This window comes from Schistocerca americana, chromosome 1 (genome assembly GCF_021461395.2).
Source record: "Schistocerca americana isolate TAMUIC-IGC-003095 chromosome 1, iqSchAmer2.1, whole genome shotgun sequence".
NCBI classification, from domain to species: Eukaryota; Metazoa; Arthropoda; class Insecta; order Orthoptera; family Acrididae; genus Schistocerca; species Schistocerca americana.
The window spans coordinates 175,657,223-175,680,793 of record NC_060119.1 but is presented as its reverse complement, the minus strand read 5'-3'; the positions used below and the strand labels follow the sequence as shown (position 1 = coordinate 175,680,793).

General features: G+C 44.6%; 1 protein-coding gene across 1 annotated transcript in view; it reads right to left on the bottom strand.

The window, feature by feature from the left end:
- The window catches only part of LOC124613528 (putative trypsin-6), a 181,405-nt gene that overhangs the window by 38,120 nt on the left and 119,714 nt on the right, over positions 1 to 23,571 (bottom strand). The window contains exon 4 of the mRNA XM_047142273.1: positions 20,266 to 20,363. Coding sequence (XP_046998229.1) covers positions 20,266 to 20,363 — 98 coding nt within the window. The remainder of the gene's footprint in view (positions 1 to 20,265; positions 20,364 to 23,571) is intronic.

Genomic DNA, 23,571 nt, shown 5'->3' with positions numbered 1-23,571 from the left:
CTACGGTCGCAGGTTCGAATCCTGCCTCGGGCATGGATGTGTGTGATGTCCTTAGGTTAGTTAGGTTTAAGTAGTTCTGAGTTCTAGGGGACTGATGACCTGAGATGTTAAGTCCCATAGTGCTCAGAGCTATTTGAACTATGGGAAGTGATGCAGCTGCGCGATAATGCCCGCCTGCATTGTGCTGGACTGACAAAAAGCACTATACAGGAACTGGGTTGGGAAGTCATTCCGCACCCACCTTATTCACCTGATCTTGGGCTCTTAGACTGTCACCTTTTCTGCTCTGTATCAAACGACCTTCAAGGATCTACCTTTCCAGACGAAAATGCGCTCCGAACATGGCTCGACGAGTTCTTGGCCTGAAAATTAAATAATTTCTGGACAACATGGTTGTGGAATGAAGCAGCGATTAGTATGATTAATCAAATAATTCAAAATCTGTCTTAATCACATTTATTATTATTATTACAAATGGTTCAAATGGCTCTGAGCACTATGGGACTTAACAGCTATGGTCATCAGTCCCCTAGAACTTAGATCTACTTAAACCTAACTAACCTAAGGACAGCACACAACACCCAGCCATCACGAGGCAGAGAAAATCCCTGACCCCGCCGGGAATCGAACCCGGGAACCCGGGCGTGGGAAGCGAGAACGCTACCGCACGACCACGATGTGCGGGCTATTATTATTACACCGCCAACCGGTTTCAACCCGACGTAGGGGTCATCTTCTGGGCGTTTATACCATTGGTCGACTGCTGGTGGTGTCACTCCCGTCTACATAACGGCAGGAAACTAGGCCGTTATGCCTTTATGTAGACAGGAGTGACACCACCAGCAGTCGACCAATGGTGTAAACGCCCAGAAGATGACCCCTACGTCGGGTTGAAACCGGCAGGCGGTATAATAATAATAATAAGTGTGATTGAGACCGTTTTTGAATTATTGATATTACGTAATTTCTGTAGTCACGGAATATAGCAGTTACTCCAGCCTTGGCAGACTGTTGTAAATAGTGAAGGAGAACGTATTATTGATAACTAATACCTCTGTTAAGTGAATATCTTGTATTTATGAAAGTTATGGAAAAACGCTACGACCTTATGCATCAAAAAATACATTGCTCCGCTCACGACAACTTTGGTTTTTTTCACGGAACACCCGTCTCTGTCAGGCACGGACACTTTAGGGGCGGCGAGTCTTACCCTTTCGTGTTTACGGTGACGTGTTCGCCAACAGCTGCTAATCCAGCTCTAGAAGTCTGTGGATCAAGAGCGACATCACAAAGAACAGCAGACCGTTGTCCTGCAGCTCGTTTCTCAGCGGCAACACACACATCACTCAGTGGCCTTTGTTACGCCCCCGCCGCCGTGCACAGCATCCGATGAATCGCCGGATACCTGGGTAACCTACCTCCGTGATTTCTAACTCCACTCTTTCGCTTATAACATTTCTAGTAGGCTGCAAAGTGATTTGCTTTTGTCTTCTAGTAGCCGTTTATGCACAGTGGTCCAGGAACTGCAGTCACTGTTGGAGCCTACTGGACCGTCTTTTAAGTGTTCTCTGTGCGCTGTTAGCCAAACAATACGGTCAGCTGACGCACCTTGTAGCTGCTAGGGTCCAGTGTAATCAGTGTCGTACGTCATACGCGGTTTGGACTACTGACTTGCAACTTATCGCCCCCCAAGTGCAATTTCATGTGCCACAGCTGTACAGTTCATTACGAGGATTGATTCGAGATTTGATTGTCACCTTGCTTCTGACGGGAAGATCTCAGCTAAAGCTTCCGCCAAGTCCGATCCTAGTGTTGGTGAAGTCCTTGAAGCTGCGACATGTTTCGAGGTTGCTTCTGCAGCTCAGCGCAATTTTCAAATAAAATTCAACGTTCCCGAGCTGTCTCTCGCCGTTGCAAACAGTGATCACCTGATGATTCCGACTCATTATCCCCCAATTCTGCCTCTCATCTTACCTGAGTACACGGTTGGCCAGATCGCGGAAGCATCATGAGAGACTTAAGTACATCAATAATTCAGCTCCCCCTCAATATTTTCTGTAGTACTAACCGCCCGGCCCTCTCTCCTCGCCGTCTCGTCGTCAGTGACTCCATTCCTGTCCTGAGTATGGCAGAGGGCGTAACAGAAGCTGACGCCCGAATCGTACAGCGGACTGCAGAGCCTGCGGCAAGCGTGCTCACCTGTCCGTCGCGAGTCTCTAAGCGGCTCTCCTGCAACGTGGTCGGTCGCAGCCAGAGTTGAACACATTCCGCTATTAACCTGCCCACGCTTACTTGTTAGCCAGGCAGGTAAGTTGCCGCTCGGTATCAGCGGAATGGACAGGCAGCTTTACTCCCATCCAAGCCAGGCTATGCCCAATGCAACCAGGCTAAAGGAAGCTTGCCTGCCAGCCAGTCTTCCTGCTGTACTATGTTAACTAGCAGTTTGCTCTGCATGATTTCGTTGTAGTGTTATGAGTAGAGTTCGGAAGTGGATGTAAAGTAAATCACAAGACGAGACTCAATGAAACATAGGTCATTTAGACCAGAAGATGGTGGATTTTATCTGTCGTTTTTTCCTTTGCAGCGTACTTCGGACTCATTTATTTCTTTCTATATGGACAGTTTTCTCTGCAACTTTACGCTCTTTCGACTAGATCTGCCTGTTCTCAATTCGAGCAACCATCATGTCATATGTAATACATGTTCCCTGTAGTAAGCAGAACCGTCTATTAAAATCGAGATCCTTTGCACCTAAGAAACTGACCATGTCTGTAGTAACGCAATGTCAACGAAAGTAAAGTTTTGCCAGTCTAGTTTCTGTAACCTTAGTGTGTTTCAGCCAACTAAGACCCAAGTTATACCGATTTTAAGTACGTTTCTCCAGGACGTATATTACGCTTTCGCTGAATTCATTCTAAGTGGCTAAAATAGTTCATTCTAAGTTCCCGAAAAGCATTTTAGCAAACACGAAGTTCGTATTTCATATAATGTTAACCTAAAAGGTATATGACTGAAAGAAGAAGCTTTTCTTTTATACAAAGCTCCCTTCACACTAGGTAGCACATCATCAGAATGCGGGTTTTAATATCCATTGCTCCATACTCTTTTCCTATTTCAGTTAATGATTGCCCTAAGTTTAGAAATCTTATATGCTGCTAAATGGCCTCAAGTACTTAGCACAGGAGCCACTATGTCTTTGTCCTCTTTCAAAATATTACGAAGTAAGGATACTGCTAGTCAAATTTACAAACAAGTCTTAACTTACACGTGGTTCACGAATAAGTGCTTAAGGGGCACCACAGGACATTTTAATTTCCACTATCTACACTTTTACAAATAAATTCATAAAACTTTAACATCATGACCCGGAAGGATTCAGGATTCATACTCATTGCAGTGGAAGCTCAAAAACGTAACAAAACACATTTTCTTACATGTGAAATTTCATCATTTTTTCACTTACTACTGGCTGCATTTGTTGCTATAGGTACACTTTTCTTCATAAGTAAGAGAGATTCTTCGATGACTTTTGTACAGCATACAAACCATAGTTACAGATGTATGAAACTATAGAAGTAATTTTAAACTTCATGTTTAGAAATAACTCAAGTTTTATAGTTAATTATCTCAATTTTTCCACAGTTTTTTAATACATTTGGAAAATTCTAGAGTTTCATACACCTCTAACTACTGTTTGTATGCTATGAAAAAGTCATCGAAGAATCTCTCTTACTTAGGAAGAAAAGTATACCTATAGCAACAAATGCAGCCAGTAATAAGTGAAAAAATGATGAAATTTCACATGTAAAAAAGGGTATTTTGCTACGTTTTTGAACTTCCACTGCGATGAGTGTGAGTCCTCAATCCTTCCTGGTCATGCTGACAAAGTTTTATGAATTTATTTGTAAAAGTATAGACAGTAGAAATTAAAATGTCCTGTGGTGACTCTCCTGCTCCAAATCGACCCGTTTGACGTCCTACCCCCCTTAATAACATTTTACACAATTTGAATTGCTAGACACCTGTAATTTTTTTTGAAGCTGACTCATAAACACACGAAAAATTGTGCTCTTTTTCGTGACTGGTATACGTTCCCTAATTCTTAATTTCTCCTCAGTAGCCTTTAAGATGCTCTCACAGCTATGATAAATGAGCAGCAGTGAAACTACATACACAAATATACACTTGCTGTTCTGTAGTCACGTTCAATTGATAGCACAACCTGTTGGCAGACGCAGCAGGCTCAACGGAGTCCGTGAAGATTGCCAGGCTTATGGGAACCCAAGTTGGCTGCTTTAACCATAGTGCTTCAGTACACATGTTCTCTTGGGCCTCCGTTGCGGCAGGTTGAGCTGCTGCTTTATTGTTGCGGTGGAGCTTGGAGCAGGCATGCTGGATGGAGAATTTGTACACCTCTCGCCGCACAATGAGAACAACACGGAGAACTATGTCATCACGGATACGGCGCAGGCCCCACCCTGCTCACATTGGGCTCGCGCTGCTCGGCCAGTATATCGAATTCCAGCTGGAGAACGGCGCTGCTGTGCCTTGTGCCTTTAATCAATGAACACAGATATAGCTAGCTCGGTTCGCTTCCGCTTCAATATGCCCCATGCCGGGTCCTGTCCTACTGCTACAGGGACGTAACACTCCTTGCAGAGCTGTCACTTCAACTAATTACAAAAATGTTGACTGCATAGAAACCGTTCTAGTGGTGTAGTCCCTTGCTGCAACTAACATCGTAGGCTTAGACCACTTTACGAGTTTTGGTCTCAAAATAGAGGACGAAGTTACTTTAGTGTCGATCACAGGGTATTTTTATGATACTGACCCTCTGTGAACGAAATATAGGATTAATTTTGAACCTGCGCTCGGTTTTGCACATTAACTTTGTGGCCCACATTTCTGCGATGCCTTGTGAGGTGCCTAAATTTTGCCGAGCTCGCCCACTTCCATTTGCGTTCGTCAGGCTGCTCAGACGGAATGCGTACCGCTCTAGGGCTTAGAGTATTTCCTCGGCTTCCACTAGTCAATGGCCAATGCCTATGATGGTCATTAAAAAACCGAATGGGCCATTGCGTATTTCTGGTGACTTTAAGTCAATTATTAACTCGGATGCACCCGTGGTCTAGGGGTGCCGGCACGATAGCTCAGCATGTTCGGCCTGAGGGTTAGCTGCCCTCTGTAATAAAAAGTTGAGTGAACGAATCAACGATGAACTTGGAAAGGTGTCATCGGACATCCGCCCCTGACAAAGGCAACGAACATTAACGAACAAAATGAGATCAGCAAAAAAAGAAGAAAAAGGGATAGCTTCCTTGACTAGCAATCAAAACGACATCGGTCTCGTGTTCAAAACCCGGCACCGCTTAAATTTTGATTAATAATAAGCATCGGCGGCCGAAGAGGGCGGAGGAGCGTACAGAGGTTCAGGGCGCTCTCTTACCCTTTGGTGTGGGAAACTGCCCCTAAAGGTGGAAAAATCAGCAATGATCAACGGCATGAGGATGCAGAAGGCAATGAAAACTATTGCGTTAACGACACATAGCGTGTATCCACAGGACATGGCCGCGCGGAGTGGCCGCAAGGCCTCAAGCGCCATGTCACGGATTGTGCGGCCTCTCCCGCCGGAGGTTCGAGTCCTTCCTCGGGCATGGGTGTGTTTGTTGTTCGTTGCATAAGTTAGTTTAAGTAATGTGTAAGTCTAGGGACAGATGACCTCAGCAGTTTGGTCCTTTAGGAATTCACACACACACGACATGTGGCCTGTATCTGAAAAAGTGTCATGATGATCCCTCCATTGGCAAAAATTCTGGAATAGTCCACCGTTAGGATCTCCAGGAGGGGACTGCCAAGGGGCAAGTGGCCATGAGAAAAAGACTGAATAGTCAACGAAAGGATAACGTTCTACGAGTCGGGGCGAGGAATGTCAGAAGCTTGAACGTGGTACGGATGCTAGAAAATTTGAAAAGGGAAACGCAAAGGCTCAATTTAGATTTATTAGGGGTCAGTGAAGTGAAATGGAAAGAAGACAAGGATTTCTGTTCAGATGAGTATAGGGTAATATCAACAGCAGCAGAAAATGAAATAACGAGAGAAGGAATCGTTATGAATAGTATGGTGGGTCGGAGAGTGTGTTACTGTGAACAGTTCAGTGACAGAGTTGTTATTATCAGAATCGGCAGCAAACCAAGATCGACAGCGATAGTTCAGGGATATATGCCGACGTCACAAGCTGCAGATGAAGAGATAGAGAAAGTATATGACGATTCTGAAAGGGTAGTACAGTACATAAAAGGAGATGAAAAGCTAATAGTCATGGGGGACTGGAATGCACTTGTAGGGGAAGAAGTAGAAGAAAAGGCTACTGGAGAATATGAACTTGGGACAAGGAATGAGAGAGGAGAAACACTAATTGAGTTCTGCAATAAATTTCAACAAGTAATAGCGAATACTCTGTTCAAGAATCAAATGAGTTGGAGGTCTACTTGGGAAAGGCTGGGTGACATGGGAAGATGTCAGTTAGATTAAATCATGGTCAGACACAGACTCCTAAATCAGATACTAGGTTGTAAGGCATACCCATGAGCAGATATAGAATCAGATCACAATGTAGTAGTGATGAAGAGAAGGTTCATGTTTAAGAGATTAGTCAGGAAGAATCAATATGCAAAGAAATGGGATACGGAAGTACTGAGGAATGTCGAGATACGCTTTAAGTTCTCTAAGGCTATAGATACAGCAATAAGGAATAGCTCAGTAGTAAGTACAGTTGAACAGGAATGGATATCTCTAGAAAGGGGAACCAAAGAAGTTTGAAAGAAAAACATAGGTACTAAGAAGGTAACTGTGAAGAAACACGGATAACAGAACAAGTACTTCAGCTGACGGGTGAAAGAAGGACGTACAAAAATGCTCAGGGAAGTTCAGGAAAACAGGAATACAAGTCGCTGAGGAACAAAGTAATTAGGAAGTACAGGTAAGCTAAGACGAAATGGCTGCATGAAAAATGTGAAGAAATCGGAAAAGAAATGGTTGTTGGAAGGACTGCCTCAGCCTACAGGAAAGTCAAAACAGCCTTCGGTGAAATTAAAAGCAAGGGTGGTGACACTGAGAGCGTAATAGGAATTCCACTGTTAAATGAAGGCCGGCCGCGGTGGTCTCGCGGTTCTAGGCGCGCAGTCAGGAACCGTGCGACTGCTATGGTCGCAGGTTCGAATCCGGCCTCGGGCATGGATGTGTGTGATGTCCTTAGATTAGTTAGGTTTAAGTAGTTCTAAGTTCTAGGGGACTGATGACCACAGCTGTTAAGTCCCATAGTGTTCAGAGCCATTTGCTAAATGCAGAGAAGAGAGCGGATAGATGGAAAGAGTACATTGAAGGCCTGTAACAGGGGGAAGATTTCTCTGGTGTGATAGAAGAAGGAACAGGAGTGGATTAAGAAGAGATATGGGATCCAGTATTAGAATGAGAATTTAAGAGAGCTTTGGAGAACTTAAGACCAAATAAGGCAGAAGAGAGTGATAAAATTCCATCAAAATTTCTAAAATCATTTGGGTAGTGGCAATAAAACGACTATTCAAGTTGGTGTATGATATATGAGTCTGGCGACATACCATCTGATTTTCGAAAAAATATCATCCACACAATGCCGAAGACTGCAAGACCTGACAAGTGCGAGAAATATCGCACAATCAGTTTAACAGCTCATGCATCCAAGTTACTGACAAGAATAACATACAGAAGAATGGAGAAGAAAATTGAGGAACTGTTAGATGACGATCAGTTTAGCTTTTGGAAAGGTAAAGGCACGAGAGAGGCATTTCTGAAATTGCGGTTGATAATGGAAGCAAGACTAAAGAAAAATTGACACGTTCATAGGATTTGTCGATCTTTCCAGGTCGACAATGAAAACATTTAGAAATTCTGAGAAAAATAGGGATAATTTGTAGGGAGATACGGATAATTTACAATACGTACAAGAGCCAAGTTGGAATAATAAGAGTGGACGACCAAGAACAAAGTGCTCTGAATAAAAAGGATGTAAGACAGAGATGTAGTCTTTCGCCCCTGCTGTTCAACCTGTACATCGAAGAAGCAATAACAGAAGTAAAAGAAACGTTCAGGAGTGAAATTAAAATTCAAGGTGAAAAGAAATCAATGATAGGTTTCACTGATGACATTGTTATAATAAGTGAAAGTGAGATGAATTCCATCATCTGCTGAACAGAATAAACAGTCTAATGAGAATAGATTATGGATTGAGAGTAAGTCGAAGAAAGACGAAAGTAATGAGAAGTAGCAGAAACGAGAACAACGAGAAATTTAACATCAGGGTTGATGATTACGAAGTAGATAAAGTTAAGGAATTTTATACCTAGGCAGCAAAGTAAGCAGTGACGGACGGAGCAAGGAGGACATCAAAAGCAGACTCGCAATGCCAAAAAGGGCATTCCTGGCCAAAAGAAGTGTACTAGTATCAAATATAGGCCTTAATTTGAGGAAGAAATTTCTGATAATATACATTTGTTGTACAACATTGTGTGGTGGTGATACATGAACTGTGGGAAAACCGGAATAGACGAGAATGTAAGCATTTGAGATGTGGTGTCACATACGAATGTTGAAAATTAGATGGACTGATAAGATAAGGAATGAGGAGGTTTTGCGTAGAATCGGAGAGGAAAGGAATATGTGGAAAACACTGACAACGAGAAGGGACAGGATGACAGGACTTCCGTTAAAACATCAGGGAATGACTTCCAAGGATAGTAGAGGGAGCTGTAGAGGGCAGAAACTGTAGAGGAAGACAGATATTGGAATACATCCAGCACATAATGGAGGATGGAAGCTGCAAGTGCTATTCTGAGATGAAGAGGTAAGCACAGGAGATGAATTCGTGGCGGGAAGCACCAAACCAGTCAGAACTGATGACTCCAAAAATAAAACAAAAAAAAGTTAACTTCTAGTTTAATAACGATCTTTATCACTTGCCTCATCAAAAGGATTTGTTATGTAAACGGGTTGAGGACCAGTATTACTCGAAAATTCTTTTAAAGGATGTATATCTCCAACTGCCTATTAATGATGCTTCATGTCAGTTGCTTACTAAGGTAAAATCGTTCACCGTTTGGAGTTGCAAGTGCATCCCCAGTTTTCCAAAACTATTTAGAGCAACTGATTCATGGTATTCAAAACTGTGTAAATATTTATGCGGTTTATGATTTGATTGGAACAGCACTTTATGCCCCTGCGGCAAATACCTGGGGTACATTCTAGGTGAGAAAGGCATAACACTCACCCACGACCACATCAAGGTGATTATTAACATGTTAATCAAACTATCAATCAGCTGGGCAAGAAGGGTTTCAAATTTGTACAGTCGGCTGCCTGTCAACAGGCTTTTCAACCTCTTAAGGATCTTCTCATGATTATTCTGTATCTCACGTCACACATGGCAGACCTGCCATTAAAACTGGCACTGGCTGCATTAAAATACGGCATTGCAGCGGTTTTGTCCCACAAGTTAACACATGGTTCTGAATTCCCAACTGCCTTCGCCTCCAAAATGTTAAATGCTGCGCAGCTCAGGTACTCCCAAATTGAGAAGGAGGATTCTACGACGTTTCTATGGAGTCGAAAAGTTTCATACGTATTCGCATAGCAGCAAAATTCATCTGTTGCCTGAGCACAAACGTCTGATTTGTTCAGGCATCAGTCTATGCAACTGGATAAGACAGTACTTCATCTACAGGTGTTGGGCGTCATTTGTAAGTGGGTATCATTACAAAATCCATTTTTAGCCAACCACCAAACACGCTAATGCAGACACCCTGTCTCATGTCCATCTTGGGGCCAACGCGGGATTCGAGCGGCAGGAAACTGTTTGTTTTGCGCTAGACCAACAGCTGGAAACAACCTTGGACGAATTCCCACTCAGGGCGTTCATGATCGCCTCGGCTCAACCTGCAACCCAGTGCCTCCGCACGATAAACATGTTTTCTGCCAAGGCAAGCCGATTTTTCACAACCATTTTACACTGAACTACCATCTCAACACCTCACAGGGAGTCTAAACATTGGCCACAGTGGACACTGACTGCATATCCTCCAGGTCTTCCATATATCACGTTGGGGGATGACATCCATGAAGGTTCCAATGGCTCTGAGCACTATGGGACTTAACTTCTGAGGTCATCAGTCCCCTAGAACTTAGAACTACTTAAACATAACTAACCTAAGGACATCGTACACATCCATGCCCCAGGCAGGATTCGAACCTGCGACCGTAGCGGTCGCGCGGCTCCAGATTGTAGCGCCTAGAACCGCTCGGCCACTTCGGTCGGCATCCATGAAGGCATTGAACAAGTGGCACGTACCTGGTGTCAATGGCGAAATTGAACGCAACATTTTCCACTGTGGACCTGATCCAACCCCTCTTGCGTAAGGATGAACGTAGCTTTTGTGGGGCTGCTTTAGGAAGCTATGTAGTTGCTGGTGGTGAATGCCCTCTCAACAGTTTGCCTGCAGTGCACATGTTATCCTCATCCATCATTAAGGGGATTTTCGCTACTGGGGAGGCACATGCCCCTGGTGTAGGACAATGGATCTCTACTGATGTCAACTCAGTTCAAGGGTTTCTCTCAACACAACCACTTGGCCATTTGACCACCGACCCCTTTCAAACTGCTTCCAACGAAGAGACTGAGCAGATGGTCCAACTTCAAAATTCAGCCACTTAAGGCCTTGTAAACATCATCAACCAATAGTGGCTAGCACAGTTTCCTCGCAATCTATTGGTCCATCCTGTCAATGGGGTCAATCTGGCCGAAATCCAGGACAGATGCAGCCATTGCACTCTATTAGATCTCCTGCATCCTGTGCATCATGACCAAACTGCATACAGGCCTACCTAGAGCCAGCATCCGAGTTGGGCAGAAGGGGTCATTGTGGGTTACAAGATATATCAGCTACAAACATCAAGAAAAGTTTTACGTCACCACTGTTCCGAGAGCTCCTGAACCTGTACAGAAAATTGGAATAGAGATCACCATAAACATCATTTCCGCCTATTTTATTGCTCATGAAAACTACACATTGCATGTTATACGACCATACAGCGAGACATTCAGAGGTTGTGGTTCACATTGCTGAACACACGGGTACGTTTAATACGCAGTAGCACGTCCTCTTGCATTGATGCATGCCATTATTCGTCGTGGAACGATGTGTACAAGTTCATCAAGGCACTGTTGGTCCATATAGTCCCACTCTTCAACGGCGATTTAGCGCAGATCCCTCAGAGTGGTTGATAGGTTATGTCGTCCATAAACAGCCATTTTCCGTCTATCACAGGCATGTTAGTCCGCAGCTCGTGGTCGTGCGGTAGCGTTCTCGCTTCCCACGCCCGGGTTCCCGGGTTCGATTCCCGGCGGGGTCAGGGAATTTCTCTGCCTCGTGATGACTGGGTGTTGTGTGCTGTCCTTAGGTTAGTTAGGTTTAAGTAGTTCTAAGTTCTAGGGGACTGATGACCATAGCTGTTAAGTCCCATAGTGATCAGAGCCATTTGAATCATTTGAACAGGCATGTTCGATAGGGTTCAAGTCTAGTGAACATGCTGGCCACTCTTGTCGAGAGATGTCGTTATCCTGAAGGAAGTTATTCCCAATACCTGCACGATGGGGGCGCGAATTGTTGTCAAAAATGGCTCTGAGCACTATGGGTCATCAGTCCCCTAGAACTTAGAACTACTTAAACCTAACTAACCTAAGGACATCACACACATCCATGCCCGAGGCATGATTCGAACCTGCGACCGTAGCAGTCGCGCGGTTCCGGACTGAGCGCCTAGAACCGCGTGACCAGCGCGGCCGGCCGAATTGTTGTCCATGAAGACGAATGCCTCATCAATATGCTGCCGATGTGGTTGCACTATCGGTCGGAGGATGGCGTTCACATATCGAATAGCTGTTCCGGCGCCTTCCATGACCACCAGCGGCGTACGTTGTCTCCCCAGAATGCCATCCCAAAACAGCAGGGAACTTCCACCTTTCTGTACTCGCTGGACAATGTGTCTAAGGCGAACAGCCTCACCGGGTTGCCTCCAAACACGTCTCCGAGTACTGTCTGGTTGAGGCATATGCGACATTCGTCGGTGAAGAGAACGTGACGCCAATCCCGAGCAGTCCATTCACCATGTTGATGGGCCCATCTGTACCGCTCTGCATGGTGTCGTGATTGCAAAGATGGACTTCGCCATGGACGTCGGGAGTGAAGTTGTGCATCATGCAGCATATTACGCACAGTTTGAGTCGTAACACGACATCCTGTGGCTGCACGAAAAGCATTATTCAACTTGGTGAGGTTACTGTCAGAGTTCCTCCGAGCCATAATCCGTAGGTAGTGGTCATCCACTGCAGTAGTAGCCCTTGGGCGGCCTGAGCGAACATGTCATCGAGAGTTCCTATGTGTCTGCATCTCCCCCATGTCCGAACGACATTGATTTGGTTCTCTCCGAGACGCCTGGACACTTCCATTGTTGGCCGGCCGCGGTGGTCTCGCGGTTCTAGGCGCGCAGTCCGGAACCGCGCGACTGCTACGGTCGCAGGTTCGAATCCTGCCTCGGGCATGGATGTGTGTGATGTCCTTAGGTTAGTTAGGTTTAAGTAGGTCTAAGTTCTAGGGGACTGATGACCACAGCTGTTAAGTCCCATAGTGCTCAGAGCCATTTTGAACTTCCATTGTTGAGAGTCCTTTGTGGCACAAAGTAACAATGCGGTCTCGATCGAACCACGGTATTGACCATCTAAGCATGGTTCAACTACAGAAAACACGAGCTGTGTACGTACTTCCTGGTGAAATGACTGGAACAGATCGGCTGTCGGGTCCCCTCCGTCTAACAAGTGCAGCTCATGCATGGTTATTTACATCTTTGGGCGGGTTAAGTGACATCTCTGAACAGTCAAAGGGACTGTGTCTGTGATACAATATCCACAGTTAACGTGTATCTTGAGGGGTTCTGGGAACTCGAGTGATGGAAAACTTTTTTTGATGTGTGTATTTGGCATTGAGGCTGAACGCTATCGCCTCATCTGTCACTGCTAACATTTCTGTCTGTGACGGTAGTTGCAGGTGGACCCCTTGCCCTTGCCTCTGCCTCTGCCTGTCACATATACACCTGACACTAGGGTCACATCTGGCTGAGTCTCTCACCTCACACCCTTCCTAATCCTCCCTTGCTGCAGTACAGCCACCGCCCGAGCACTCCTGCTTGCGTGTGGGTGGTTCAAAAATGGTTCAAATGGCTCTGAGCACTATGGGACTCAACTGCGGAGGTCATTAGTCCCCTAGAACTTAGAACTAGTTAAACCTAACTAACCCTAGGACATCACAAACATCCATGCCCGAGGCAGGATTCGAACCTGCGACCGTAGCGGTCTTGCGGTTCCAGACTGCAGCGCCTTTAACCGCACGGCCACTTCGGCCGGCGCGTATGGGTTGGTGAGGGAATAACAGCTTGGGAATATAAAGATGAGGAATCACTCCCTCCATGCCAACCGTCCCTCACACCATTGATACAGGGACGGTCGCATGTTGTGTGCGTGGACGCCTCTGCCGACCCCTCATACCTCGACCAGGTCTCTTGCTGGAGTAGGGCCTTAGCCAATGGTCTTAAATCATCTCCACACTCCATGCATGTGCTACTTCTCTACAATTCCGCCCCTGCCGCCAGTAGCACAGGCCCGGACATTTCAGTCCTAAGTGCCTGTTTCAGTTGGGTTGGATTTAACATCCCCATCAGCGGACGTTAGTGATAGAAGAGCGATGGCACTACATGTACTTGGTCAGGCACACCAGAGCCGCAATTAACAATGTCAGACTATGGTTAAGTGCATATCATGCCCCTGAAAAGCTAACGAGATTTGAACCCAGTGACCTGTACAGTGAACAGATAGCTCCCTATATGTACATATATGATCATGTGAGATGTATGAAAGAAAAGGTCGCACAACAGGAGCTACTGAACATCTGAATTTAAACAGTTGTGGCCCAATTAAAAATGAAATATAATCATAGCTTATATAGGTATAATGGTAAAGAACGAAAAGAATGGAAAAAAATAAATACTTCTTAATTACGAAGATTCATTAACTTGATTCAAGTCATTGAATAGGCAAAACAAATAAGTATAAATTGCAAAAGATTAAAATGAACTACAAAGGATAAGTTGCACTCCTGGAAATGGAAAAAAGAACACATTGACACCGGTGTGTCAGACCCACCATACTTGCTCCGGACACTGCGAGAGGGCTGTACAAGCAATGATCACACGCACAGCACAGCGGACACACCAGGAACCGCGGTGTTGGCCGTCGAATGGCGCTAGCTGCGCAGCATTTGTGCACCGCCGCCGTCAGTGTCAGCCAGTTTGCCGTGGCATACGGAGCTCCATCGCAGTCTTTAACACTGGTAGCATGCCGCGACAGCGTGGACGTGAACCGTATGTGCAGTTGACGGACTTTGAGCGAGGGCGTATAGTGGGCATGCGGGAGGCCGGGTGGACGTACCGCCGAATTGCTCAACACGTGGGGTGTGAGGTCTCCACAGTACATCGATGTTGTCGCCAGTGGTCGGCGGAAGGTGCACGTGCCCGTCGACCTGGGACCGGGCCGCAGCGACGCACGGATGCACGCGAAGACCGTAGGATCCTACGCAGTGCCGTAGGGGACCGCGCCGCCACTTCCCAGCAAATTAGGGACACTGTTGCTCCTGGGGTATCGGCGAGGACCATTCGCAACCGTCTCCATGAAGCTGGGCTACGGTCCCGCACACCGTTAGGCCGTCTTCCGCTCACGCGCCAACATCGTGCAGCCCGCCTCCAGTGGTGTCGCGACAGGCGTGAATGGAGGGACGAATGGAGACGTGTCGTCTTCAGCGATGAGAGTCGCTTCTGCCTTGGTGCCAATGATGGTCGTATGCGTGTTTGGCGCCGTGCAGGTGAGCGCCACAATCGGGACTGCATACGACCGAGGCACACAGGGCCAACACCCGGCATCATGGTGTGGGGAGCGATCTCCTACACTGGCCGTACACCACTGGTGATCGTCGAGGGGACACTGAATAGTGCACGGTACATCCAAACCGTCATCGAACCCATCGTTCTACCATTCCTAGACCGGCAAGGGAACTTGCTGTTCCAACAGGACAATGCACGTCCGCATGTATCCCGTGCCACCCAACGTGCTCTAGGAGGTGTAAGTCAACTACCCTGGCCAGCAAGATCTCCGGATCTGTCCCCCATTGAGCATGTTTGGGACTGGATGAAGCGTCGTCTCACGCGGTCTGCACGTCCAGCACGAACGCTGGTCCAACTGAGGCGCCAGGTGGAAATGGCATGGCAAGCCGTTCCACAGGACTACATCCAGCATCTCTACGATCGTCTCCATGGGAGAATAGCACCCTGCATTGCTGCGAAAGGTGGATATACACTGTACTAGTGCCGACATTGTGCATGCTCTGTTGCCTGTGTCTATGTGCATGTGGTTCTGTCAGTGTGATCATGTGATGTATCTGACCCCAGGAATGTGTCAACAAAGTTTCCCCTTCCTGGGACAATGAATTCACAGTGTTCTTATTTCAATTTCCAGGAGTGTATAATCTCTTGGCACTGGTGGATAGAAAATGAAATGGTGCAAGGAAATTGCCTATGATTGCCGCATTATTATGAGATAAAGAACAGACCCATAAAAAACATTTAAACACTGGTTCTCTTAACTAAGGACAGATTGAGTTTAAGTAGCTGACTGTGTCGATTAATTTAGAAAAGCAAAGCCATTACTTGAGCAAACGACTTGGCAGTCCCCTCATCATGAGGCAGGCAAATGCTGGTGTGCCTACCATCATTCTAAAATTCAGGTGCAGAGGATGGCTGCAGTGACAGAGTCATAAGTTCAGTCTTGACATCGTTAAGGCGAAGTGGTTATCCCTCTGGATATCTAAAATGAGGTCGTCATTCTCAGAAGATCTAAGGCAAAGCGTGTCTCTGCTCTTCTTCTCAAAATATTGCTGTTTCTGTCAGCACTAGGTTCTCATTAATCAATTGTGGTAGACCTTCCTAGTTCAAACAAATGAAAAATTTATAACTTTAGCAACAATCTTCCCTCTCCAAAAGAATCTTCTTTGATTAACAAGTAGTGCACATTTCTCTCTTAGAGTGGGACGGAAAGCAGAACTTTTCTCCCACTATGAGAGTGGTTTCACATTTCAGCCTATGATAGGGGCTGCAGGTATGCACAGGCGCGTTTTTCTCCCCACTACAAAAGTAATTTCCCTGAACCAATCCTGGACTCCCTTACAGAATTTAAATATCCATTACGTCTGACCTCCTTTGAATCCAACAGATTTTTGTAGTTATGAGTGCGTCATGTTTGTCATCCCCTTGCAGATTTGTATCTCTTTAGAAATCAGTCTTCATGCTGCTCCGGACAGTGGAAGGTTACAGCTGGCCAAATACCTTCTTCAGCCCTCTGCTTGCCAATGAACCCATGTGTTCTTCACTTTATCACAGTCAGCCCGCGGACCCAGACTACAGGGAAACATAAGACATCTCCTTCACCGAAATAATAAGCCTCATCCTACTCTGGACATGGACAACCTGGCTTACATTCACACTCCGCTCATGACAACCATGGATGTAGTAGTATCAGGTACAGACACTTCACATCTTGTGCGAAATTGTGAATTTAGGATGTGTTAGCACTCCTAGAAAGTCGAATCCTACTCGAGGGTTCTTCACATAACTCGCTCAATTGAAGTTGCATCAGTGACATGACACGTACTCGACAAAAACAAAATCCGTCATTTGTAGATTCTATGAACTGTCATACAAAGCTGGAAATAAGCAGCAACATTGACTGATGAAAATATGCGATTTTAAATCTTCTACCAACGTTCAATGTATTGTGGAGGTTCACCTTATTCCACACGCAAAAGAGCTAAGTCATGAGGGGAACAGTCCTAGTCTATCATGGATGTAGTCGCATCTACCAATAGACACGATTAGTTGCAGGGTAACAGCGTTTCATGACAATCGATGCGCCTTTCGGGCTCTAGCAGTGTAATTTATTAGCTAGTTACGTTGCTAGTGGTTCCCTAACATTTCAGAAATACTTGAAGCAGAAGTATACACAGGACATCACGTGTTGCTAGGTATTTAAATCTCATTACATTCGTTTAGCGTATCGGGAAACAGCAATCACCAATTTCAACTGGCTGTTTCATAGGTTTAGAGTTAGTGGGTTAAAATTAAATTGTAAGGTAAGGAATTGGCCGTCAGAAGGACAGAATCGGCATAGGGCCCATGAATGAAAAACTTTCGCGTGAAACCAGACGGATTCTTACGGACATTTCTCTTCACTGAACACTCCCACGAGCCCTGGGTTGCATGTACATTAACTACGGCCCTATGGGATTACTTGTTGATGGACTCTCCCTACCTTCCTATATGTTGTCTGGGCATCTTCAGCGACATCAGCAGCTATAGTCCCAGTTTTAGAGTCAATCTTTGCCATACGGGCAACACCACAAACCATCTTAGCCGACATTAGTCTACCACATCGGGCAAGTCATGCTTCTTACCTGAAAGTATCAACAGGTTTGACGATCACTCCTTTTGAGTCTGGATTAGAGTAGGTTAGTCGGAACTTTAAAGGAACAGATGAAGAAAATGATGGTGACGTGGAGCCCTGAGGAAATCCTGACACATTTCTTGAATTTATGTACACATACTACCATAAACAGCCGTAGTCCAGCCAAGATGCCGCACGAGAAAGAGCACTGTGCCCTTTTTGATCTCTGAGCCCAGTCCTCGCAGCGACGCCCATACTACAGTGAAAACTGTCCAGTCTGGGCTCGCCCAAACAGATATACACAGGGGTGTCCTGACTGGCCATAGGTGGTATCGTTTGTTTCAAGTGGCCATCGAAAAACATCACCTTGCACAACATGGCAACTAGCTCTGGCCGTGATAATGGAATGATGTTATACCTCCCACACATTCTAGCCTGGGGCAAAGTAGCCACCTGAGACTGCCACCACTATTCAGTGATGGCTACAACTCTCAGCCAGGTCCAGCCCAGACCGCCGCCTCTCAGACAGTCCGACGAAGTTTCACGTCATTGCCCTTGCAACGCTCAGGCTCAATCTCCGGCACTAGGGTCGGCACTACAGTGACGATAAACTATGGTGAGTCGGTGGAAGAAAAATTAAACTCTCAGTCTCTGCTACGCCAAAAACTGTCATAGAGCCGTAGGCTCTCCAACCGAGTCATGTCACCAAACACAGTTTCTCCCCAGACATCAATGCCCCCCTGTGCTGGTTAATGGGGTAAGGGATCAAATATCCCTCTACTCCATAAATATGGAAATAGACTAGGAGAATGGTGGCTAAATTATTTGCGTAGTACCGAATGGTAACAATTTCGAATGAAATTTATCGGAACATGTAATTTCCCAATAGCACAGAAAGGAAGAAAACTAAGACGTTAAAGAGAATTTTCTAGTGTTTACTGATGGCTGAACTCTACATTTTGGAATCCTAAAAAATATGACACACCAAGTCAATCTGTAATCAAATAACAACAAAAAATGTTCAAATGTGTGTTAAATCTTATGGGACTTAATAGCTAAGGTCATTAGTCCCTAAGCTTACACACTACTTACCCTAAATTATCCTAAGGACAAACACACACACCTATGCCCGAGGGAGGACTCGAGCCTCCGCCGGGATCAGACCACTCGGCTAATCGCGCGCGGCAGATATAAACAGGAACCGTTTTTAAGAACCTCATTAGGAAAAAAAAATTAAGAACATTACCAACTTTCAACATTTATTAATTGATAATGGTGAAATGATAATGGCTGTATGAAAGTGAATGTTGTGGTATTGGCCAATGAGAAGGTAAGTCTCGTGAAAACAACACGAACCTCTTTCAGATGCAACCATAGTGTCTTAAGCGATGCATTAGTCCTAAGACAATTAACTCAAGGTTTTTTTTTACCAAAATAAATAGTTAACGCATGTAAGCTATTTTCGAATAGTTGAAGAGTAATTTCAACACATAAATCAGAAAAATAAATCTCTACAATAAGGAACACATGTGTTCTCTTTTATGTCATTTGGAGACGAACTGCCACATGCATGAAAGATAGACCTAGTTGGACCTGTCAGTTGATGTGTTTCGTACCTGATGTGCATGGATGAGCAGCTAACTGATTTTCGGATAATGTACGAGGTAGTTACGAGCACAGAGAAACTACTCGCAGGGGTCCAGTGGAGGCTGTAATTATCGTGTGGTGGCGAAACTTGCTAGATATTGTAATACGTTGATGCGGAGCCGATTTACGCTACGGAAAAAGTTAATTTCAATTTTGACTAGTAGGTACAAATCTGGCGCTGTGAGTACAAGAAAGACGTACAGAAATCTTTCTATATTTAAATCATTAGGCATGTGTCGTGGGCAGGAAAGGACAAACAAGTGAGAAAGGCAAAATACTGATTTTATTATTAACCGCCGCGAACAGAGTTTGTTCAGCATGAGCGCCGGAGACGTCGACGAGATGCTGCACAGCGCCAGATTTGCACCTGGTGACTACAATTGGAACTAATTTTTTCCATCGTAAACTCGTTTCTTGTTAACTCATTAGCATATATAACACGTTTTGCTGCCATACGATAATTAAACACCGCATTGGACACCCATGAGTAGCTGCACTTTAATTATCGCATTTTGTGCCTGAAAATGAAATCTTGTGGCTTCAAAGTCGACACCTGTTTAACGTGGGGGCTTTAAGTATAGATTTTTGGAAAACGAAACAGAAAGGCAGTAAACAGTATTAAAAACTGCTCGCCCTCATCGACTTCGCCACGATCAGAGCATTTGCTGTCTTCTTCATTTCAGAAACTGCCGCCTTCGCTGCGACAAGTTATACTACGACCTCCTGTCCACCTGTCCCCATATTTATAGTTGTCATCCTGCTACGACAGCCTTGCTACAATTTTTCTAATAGTTTCATTATTATTTCCTGCAAGTAATACCGTGTTGCACACCTGAAACAATAAAGCCATTTGCAATAATATTTGAATAAAAGCTGTATGAAAGAACACAAGTCTGAGACAGACATTAATATATAACCCTCCTTTAGCATCTCTTCTCTCAGAGTAATGCTGCAGATATAACTCACGTAGAGCCATATTACAAGAAACTTACTGCACTGTATAGTATTTCTGATGCACAATCTGCTCCACTACTCGTCGCCTCTGTTCTGTTCCTTCGACGACCGTCAAATCGCATTCCCCGGCGACAGCCTGCAAATAACATTACTAAGAGTCAGTAAATACAAACTGTTCACAGCGTCTTAAGAGTTAGGTTTGATTCAAATGATTTAAGTATGCATCAAGGCTTATAGGTAACAAACTGTACGTTTGTTATAAATATTTAAGCATACAACAACTAACATCAGAAGGAAACCTCTCAGGAACCTTCCATCATCTGAGTGTCTAAATTAATCCTGCAGAAACACGTACTCCAAAGTCTAACTTGGTCAAAATATAAAAACAAATACATTCATTTGGGCATGAAGACCTCGCCTTATTTTAAAAATGGCAACATCAGATTCTCTATTCCCCTTATCCGTGTTGCCGCCCATCCACCGAAGCCTGCCTTTCGTAAAGTGGTAAACGCTGATCACAAGAGCTGTGTCTCCATACATTGCTTGTTCGTACACATGCGTATCTTCATGCACCGCTATTCCGACACAAGCGTACGGCTGACAGACTACACTGAGCCGATCAGCTTTTCCATAACATTCCAAAGGTGCTACAAAGGACATGGAGAGACACCATATCAATGATAGTCTGTGCAAGGTGGTTTGCCTTTATCGTAATAACGCCATCCTTAAAAAAGATTAAAAAAATCATTGAAAAAGGCCTTACAATTCTCTCCAGTTTGTATGATATGTAGATTGTCAATCTTAATCCGGTGGATTGCTATTTCGAGTCCTTCAAGTAGGTCGAGTTTCTCTCCTTCCTTATCTACATGTAACACCTCTAAGTCTGCTTCTGTGCCTATCAGAAGGTGACTAGTCACGTATATATGTTTGTCAATCACCGATCTGCCGTAGTTGACGTCAGTACGATAAATATGAACGATCTTTTACAGACAATCATTGATATGGTGTCCCTCAATGCCATTTTAAATATCTTTGTAATGTTATAGAACAGGTGATCGGCTCAGTGCAGACTGTCAGAGCCATACAACCGCCGGTAGTTGTGTCACTAGATGCTGCAAATACTGTCCACCTACATGTCCCGTGGAACCTCATCTCAAATACGTTCTCGGCTGGCCCTCATAAATACATCCCTCTGTCAACGGATATTGATGTATGATATGATATGATACGCTTTATCATGTCAATCTTAACCTTCCCCACACCATTTAAAACCCGGAATGTATGTGGAGTGGACCACTTCTCAGCAGTATTGTTTATAATGGTGGAATAAGGTTTCAACACTGCGTTTATTTGCTCTGAAGTTATTTCAAACGGTGATTCAAAAACTCTAATAGTTCTGATTCCAAGTCCTGCATGAGTAACTTCAACTTCATCGACTTTGACACTAGAATGTTTGAACTTTAAGTTGTTTCCATATAATCCTACAATCAAGCAACATTTTTCGAAATTATTTAACCTAAGATACATGGTACTTGTACTACTCGATAGATGAATTCCAGTTATATCCTCAGATGCCAACTTAAGTATTTCTTTCACAAACTCTGTAACTAGGCTGTTTATGTGTCTGTACGAGGGTTACTCCAAAAGCAAATGCACACTTTTTTTTTTAAATCCATCTTTCATTTTTCATGTTTGAAAGTTTTACAGTGTGTAGATACATCCTTTAGGAACAATGTTTTCATTTCTCCACATAATTTTCATCCCTCTCAACTGCCTTACGCCATCTTGGAACCAGCGCCTGTATACCCGCACAGTAAAATTCTGGAAACCTGTTGGAGCCACTGTTTGGCAGCGTGCACAAGGGAGTAATCATCTTCAAACCTTATTCCACGAAGAGAGTCCTTCAGTTTCCCAAAGAGATGGTAGTCACATGGAGCCAGGCCAGGACAGTAAGGCGGGTGTTTCAGTGTTGTCCATCCGAGTTTTGTGATCGCTTCCGTGGTGTTTTGACTGACATGTGGCCGTGCATTGTCGTGCAACAGCAAAACATTCTGCTTTTGCCGATGTGGTCGAACACGACTCAGTCGAGCTTAAAGTTTCTTCAGTGCCGTCACATGTGCATTAGAATTTATGGTGGTCCCACTTGGCATGATGTCCACAAGCAAGAGTCCTTCGGAGTCGAAAAACAGCATAGCCATAACTTTTCCAGCAGAAAGTGTGGTTTTGAATTTTTTTTCTTGGGTGAATTTGCATGATGCCATTCCATTGATTGCCTCCTCTTCGTTTCTGGTGAAAAATGATGGAGCCATGTTTCATCACCTGTCACAATTCTTCCAAGAAATTCATCTCCACTAGCAGCACAGACGTAAACAAAGCAATTCTTATCCCCAGGGACGCCAAGGTCCGATGCCACTAAGCTAGGATGCAAATGCGTCAAGCAGCTCTCCCTTGTTCTCCCAATAATTACTTTGTCTAAGAAAAAGAATTAGCAACGTAAAGAGGGTAGTAAGCTGCAGTTTCTGTCGGAACAAACTACTTGAGCTCAAAACCACGAATTTGCTACTAGTATGGCAACCCTCAAATGAGAATCTATCTCAATGACAAAAAATATCGTTTAAATTTAGCAGGATAATTCTGAAACAAACTAGGACGTAAATCGACTGTCACATAGTTGCCAAACGTAGTCTAAAATGTAGTCAAGTCTCCATTAGACTAGCGACAGTCAGACTAGCCGGCCGGAGTGGCCGAGCGGTTAAAGGCGCTACAGTCTGGAACCGCACGACCGCTACGGTCGCAGGTTCGAATCCTGCCTCGGGCATGGATGTATGTGATGTCCTTAGGTTAGTTAGGTTTAAGTAGTTCTAAGTTCTAGGGGACTTATGACCACAGCAGTTGAGTCCCATAGTGCTCAGAGCCATTTGAACCATTTGACAGTCAGACTACGTTTACCCCACCGATGTGAAACTTGAGCTGGCTGACTTCGGGAATAGTCGCCCTTCGAAGAAATAGTATCACCTACTGGCAGTAGATTGACTGGGAACAGAAATAACTGGTTTAGGCCAAGAGTTGTATTAACATTGCTGTAACTATGATGTGGCTCCAAAGCGTAGTTACAATTATTGTCCAGATGCACTGACTCCATCCCAGACACTATAAGTAAAGAGCAGAGAAAATTATTTCGGCAGTTCTCTTCTTCTGCATCTTTTGTAAGTATTTTTGTTTTCCTGACTTTAATGAACTGAAATAAAGTTCTTTTACTGGAAGCGATTCTCTTTATAAAACCAACATGTGCTATTAACATTATGCGTAAAAACATTTATTTTAATATTACATACTTGAAAACA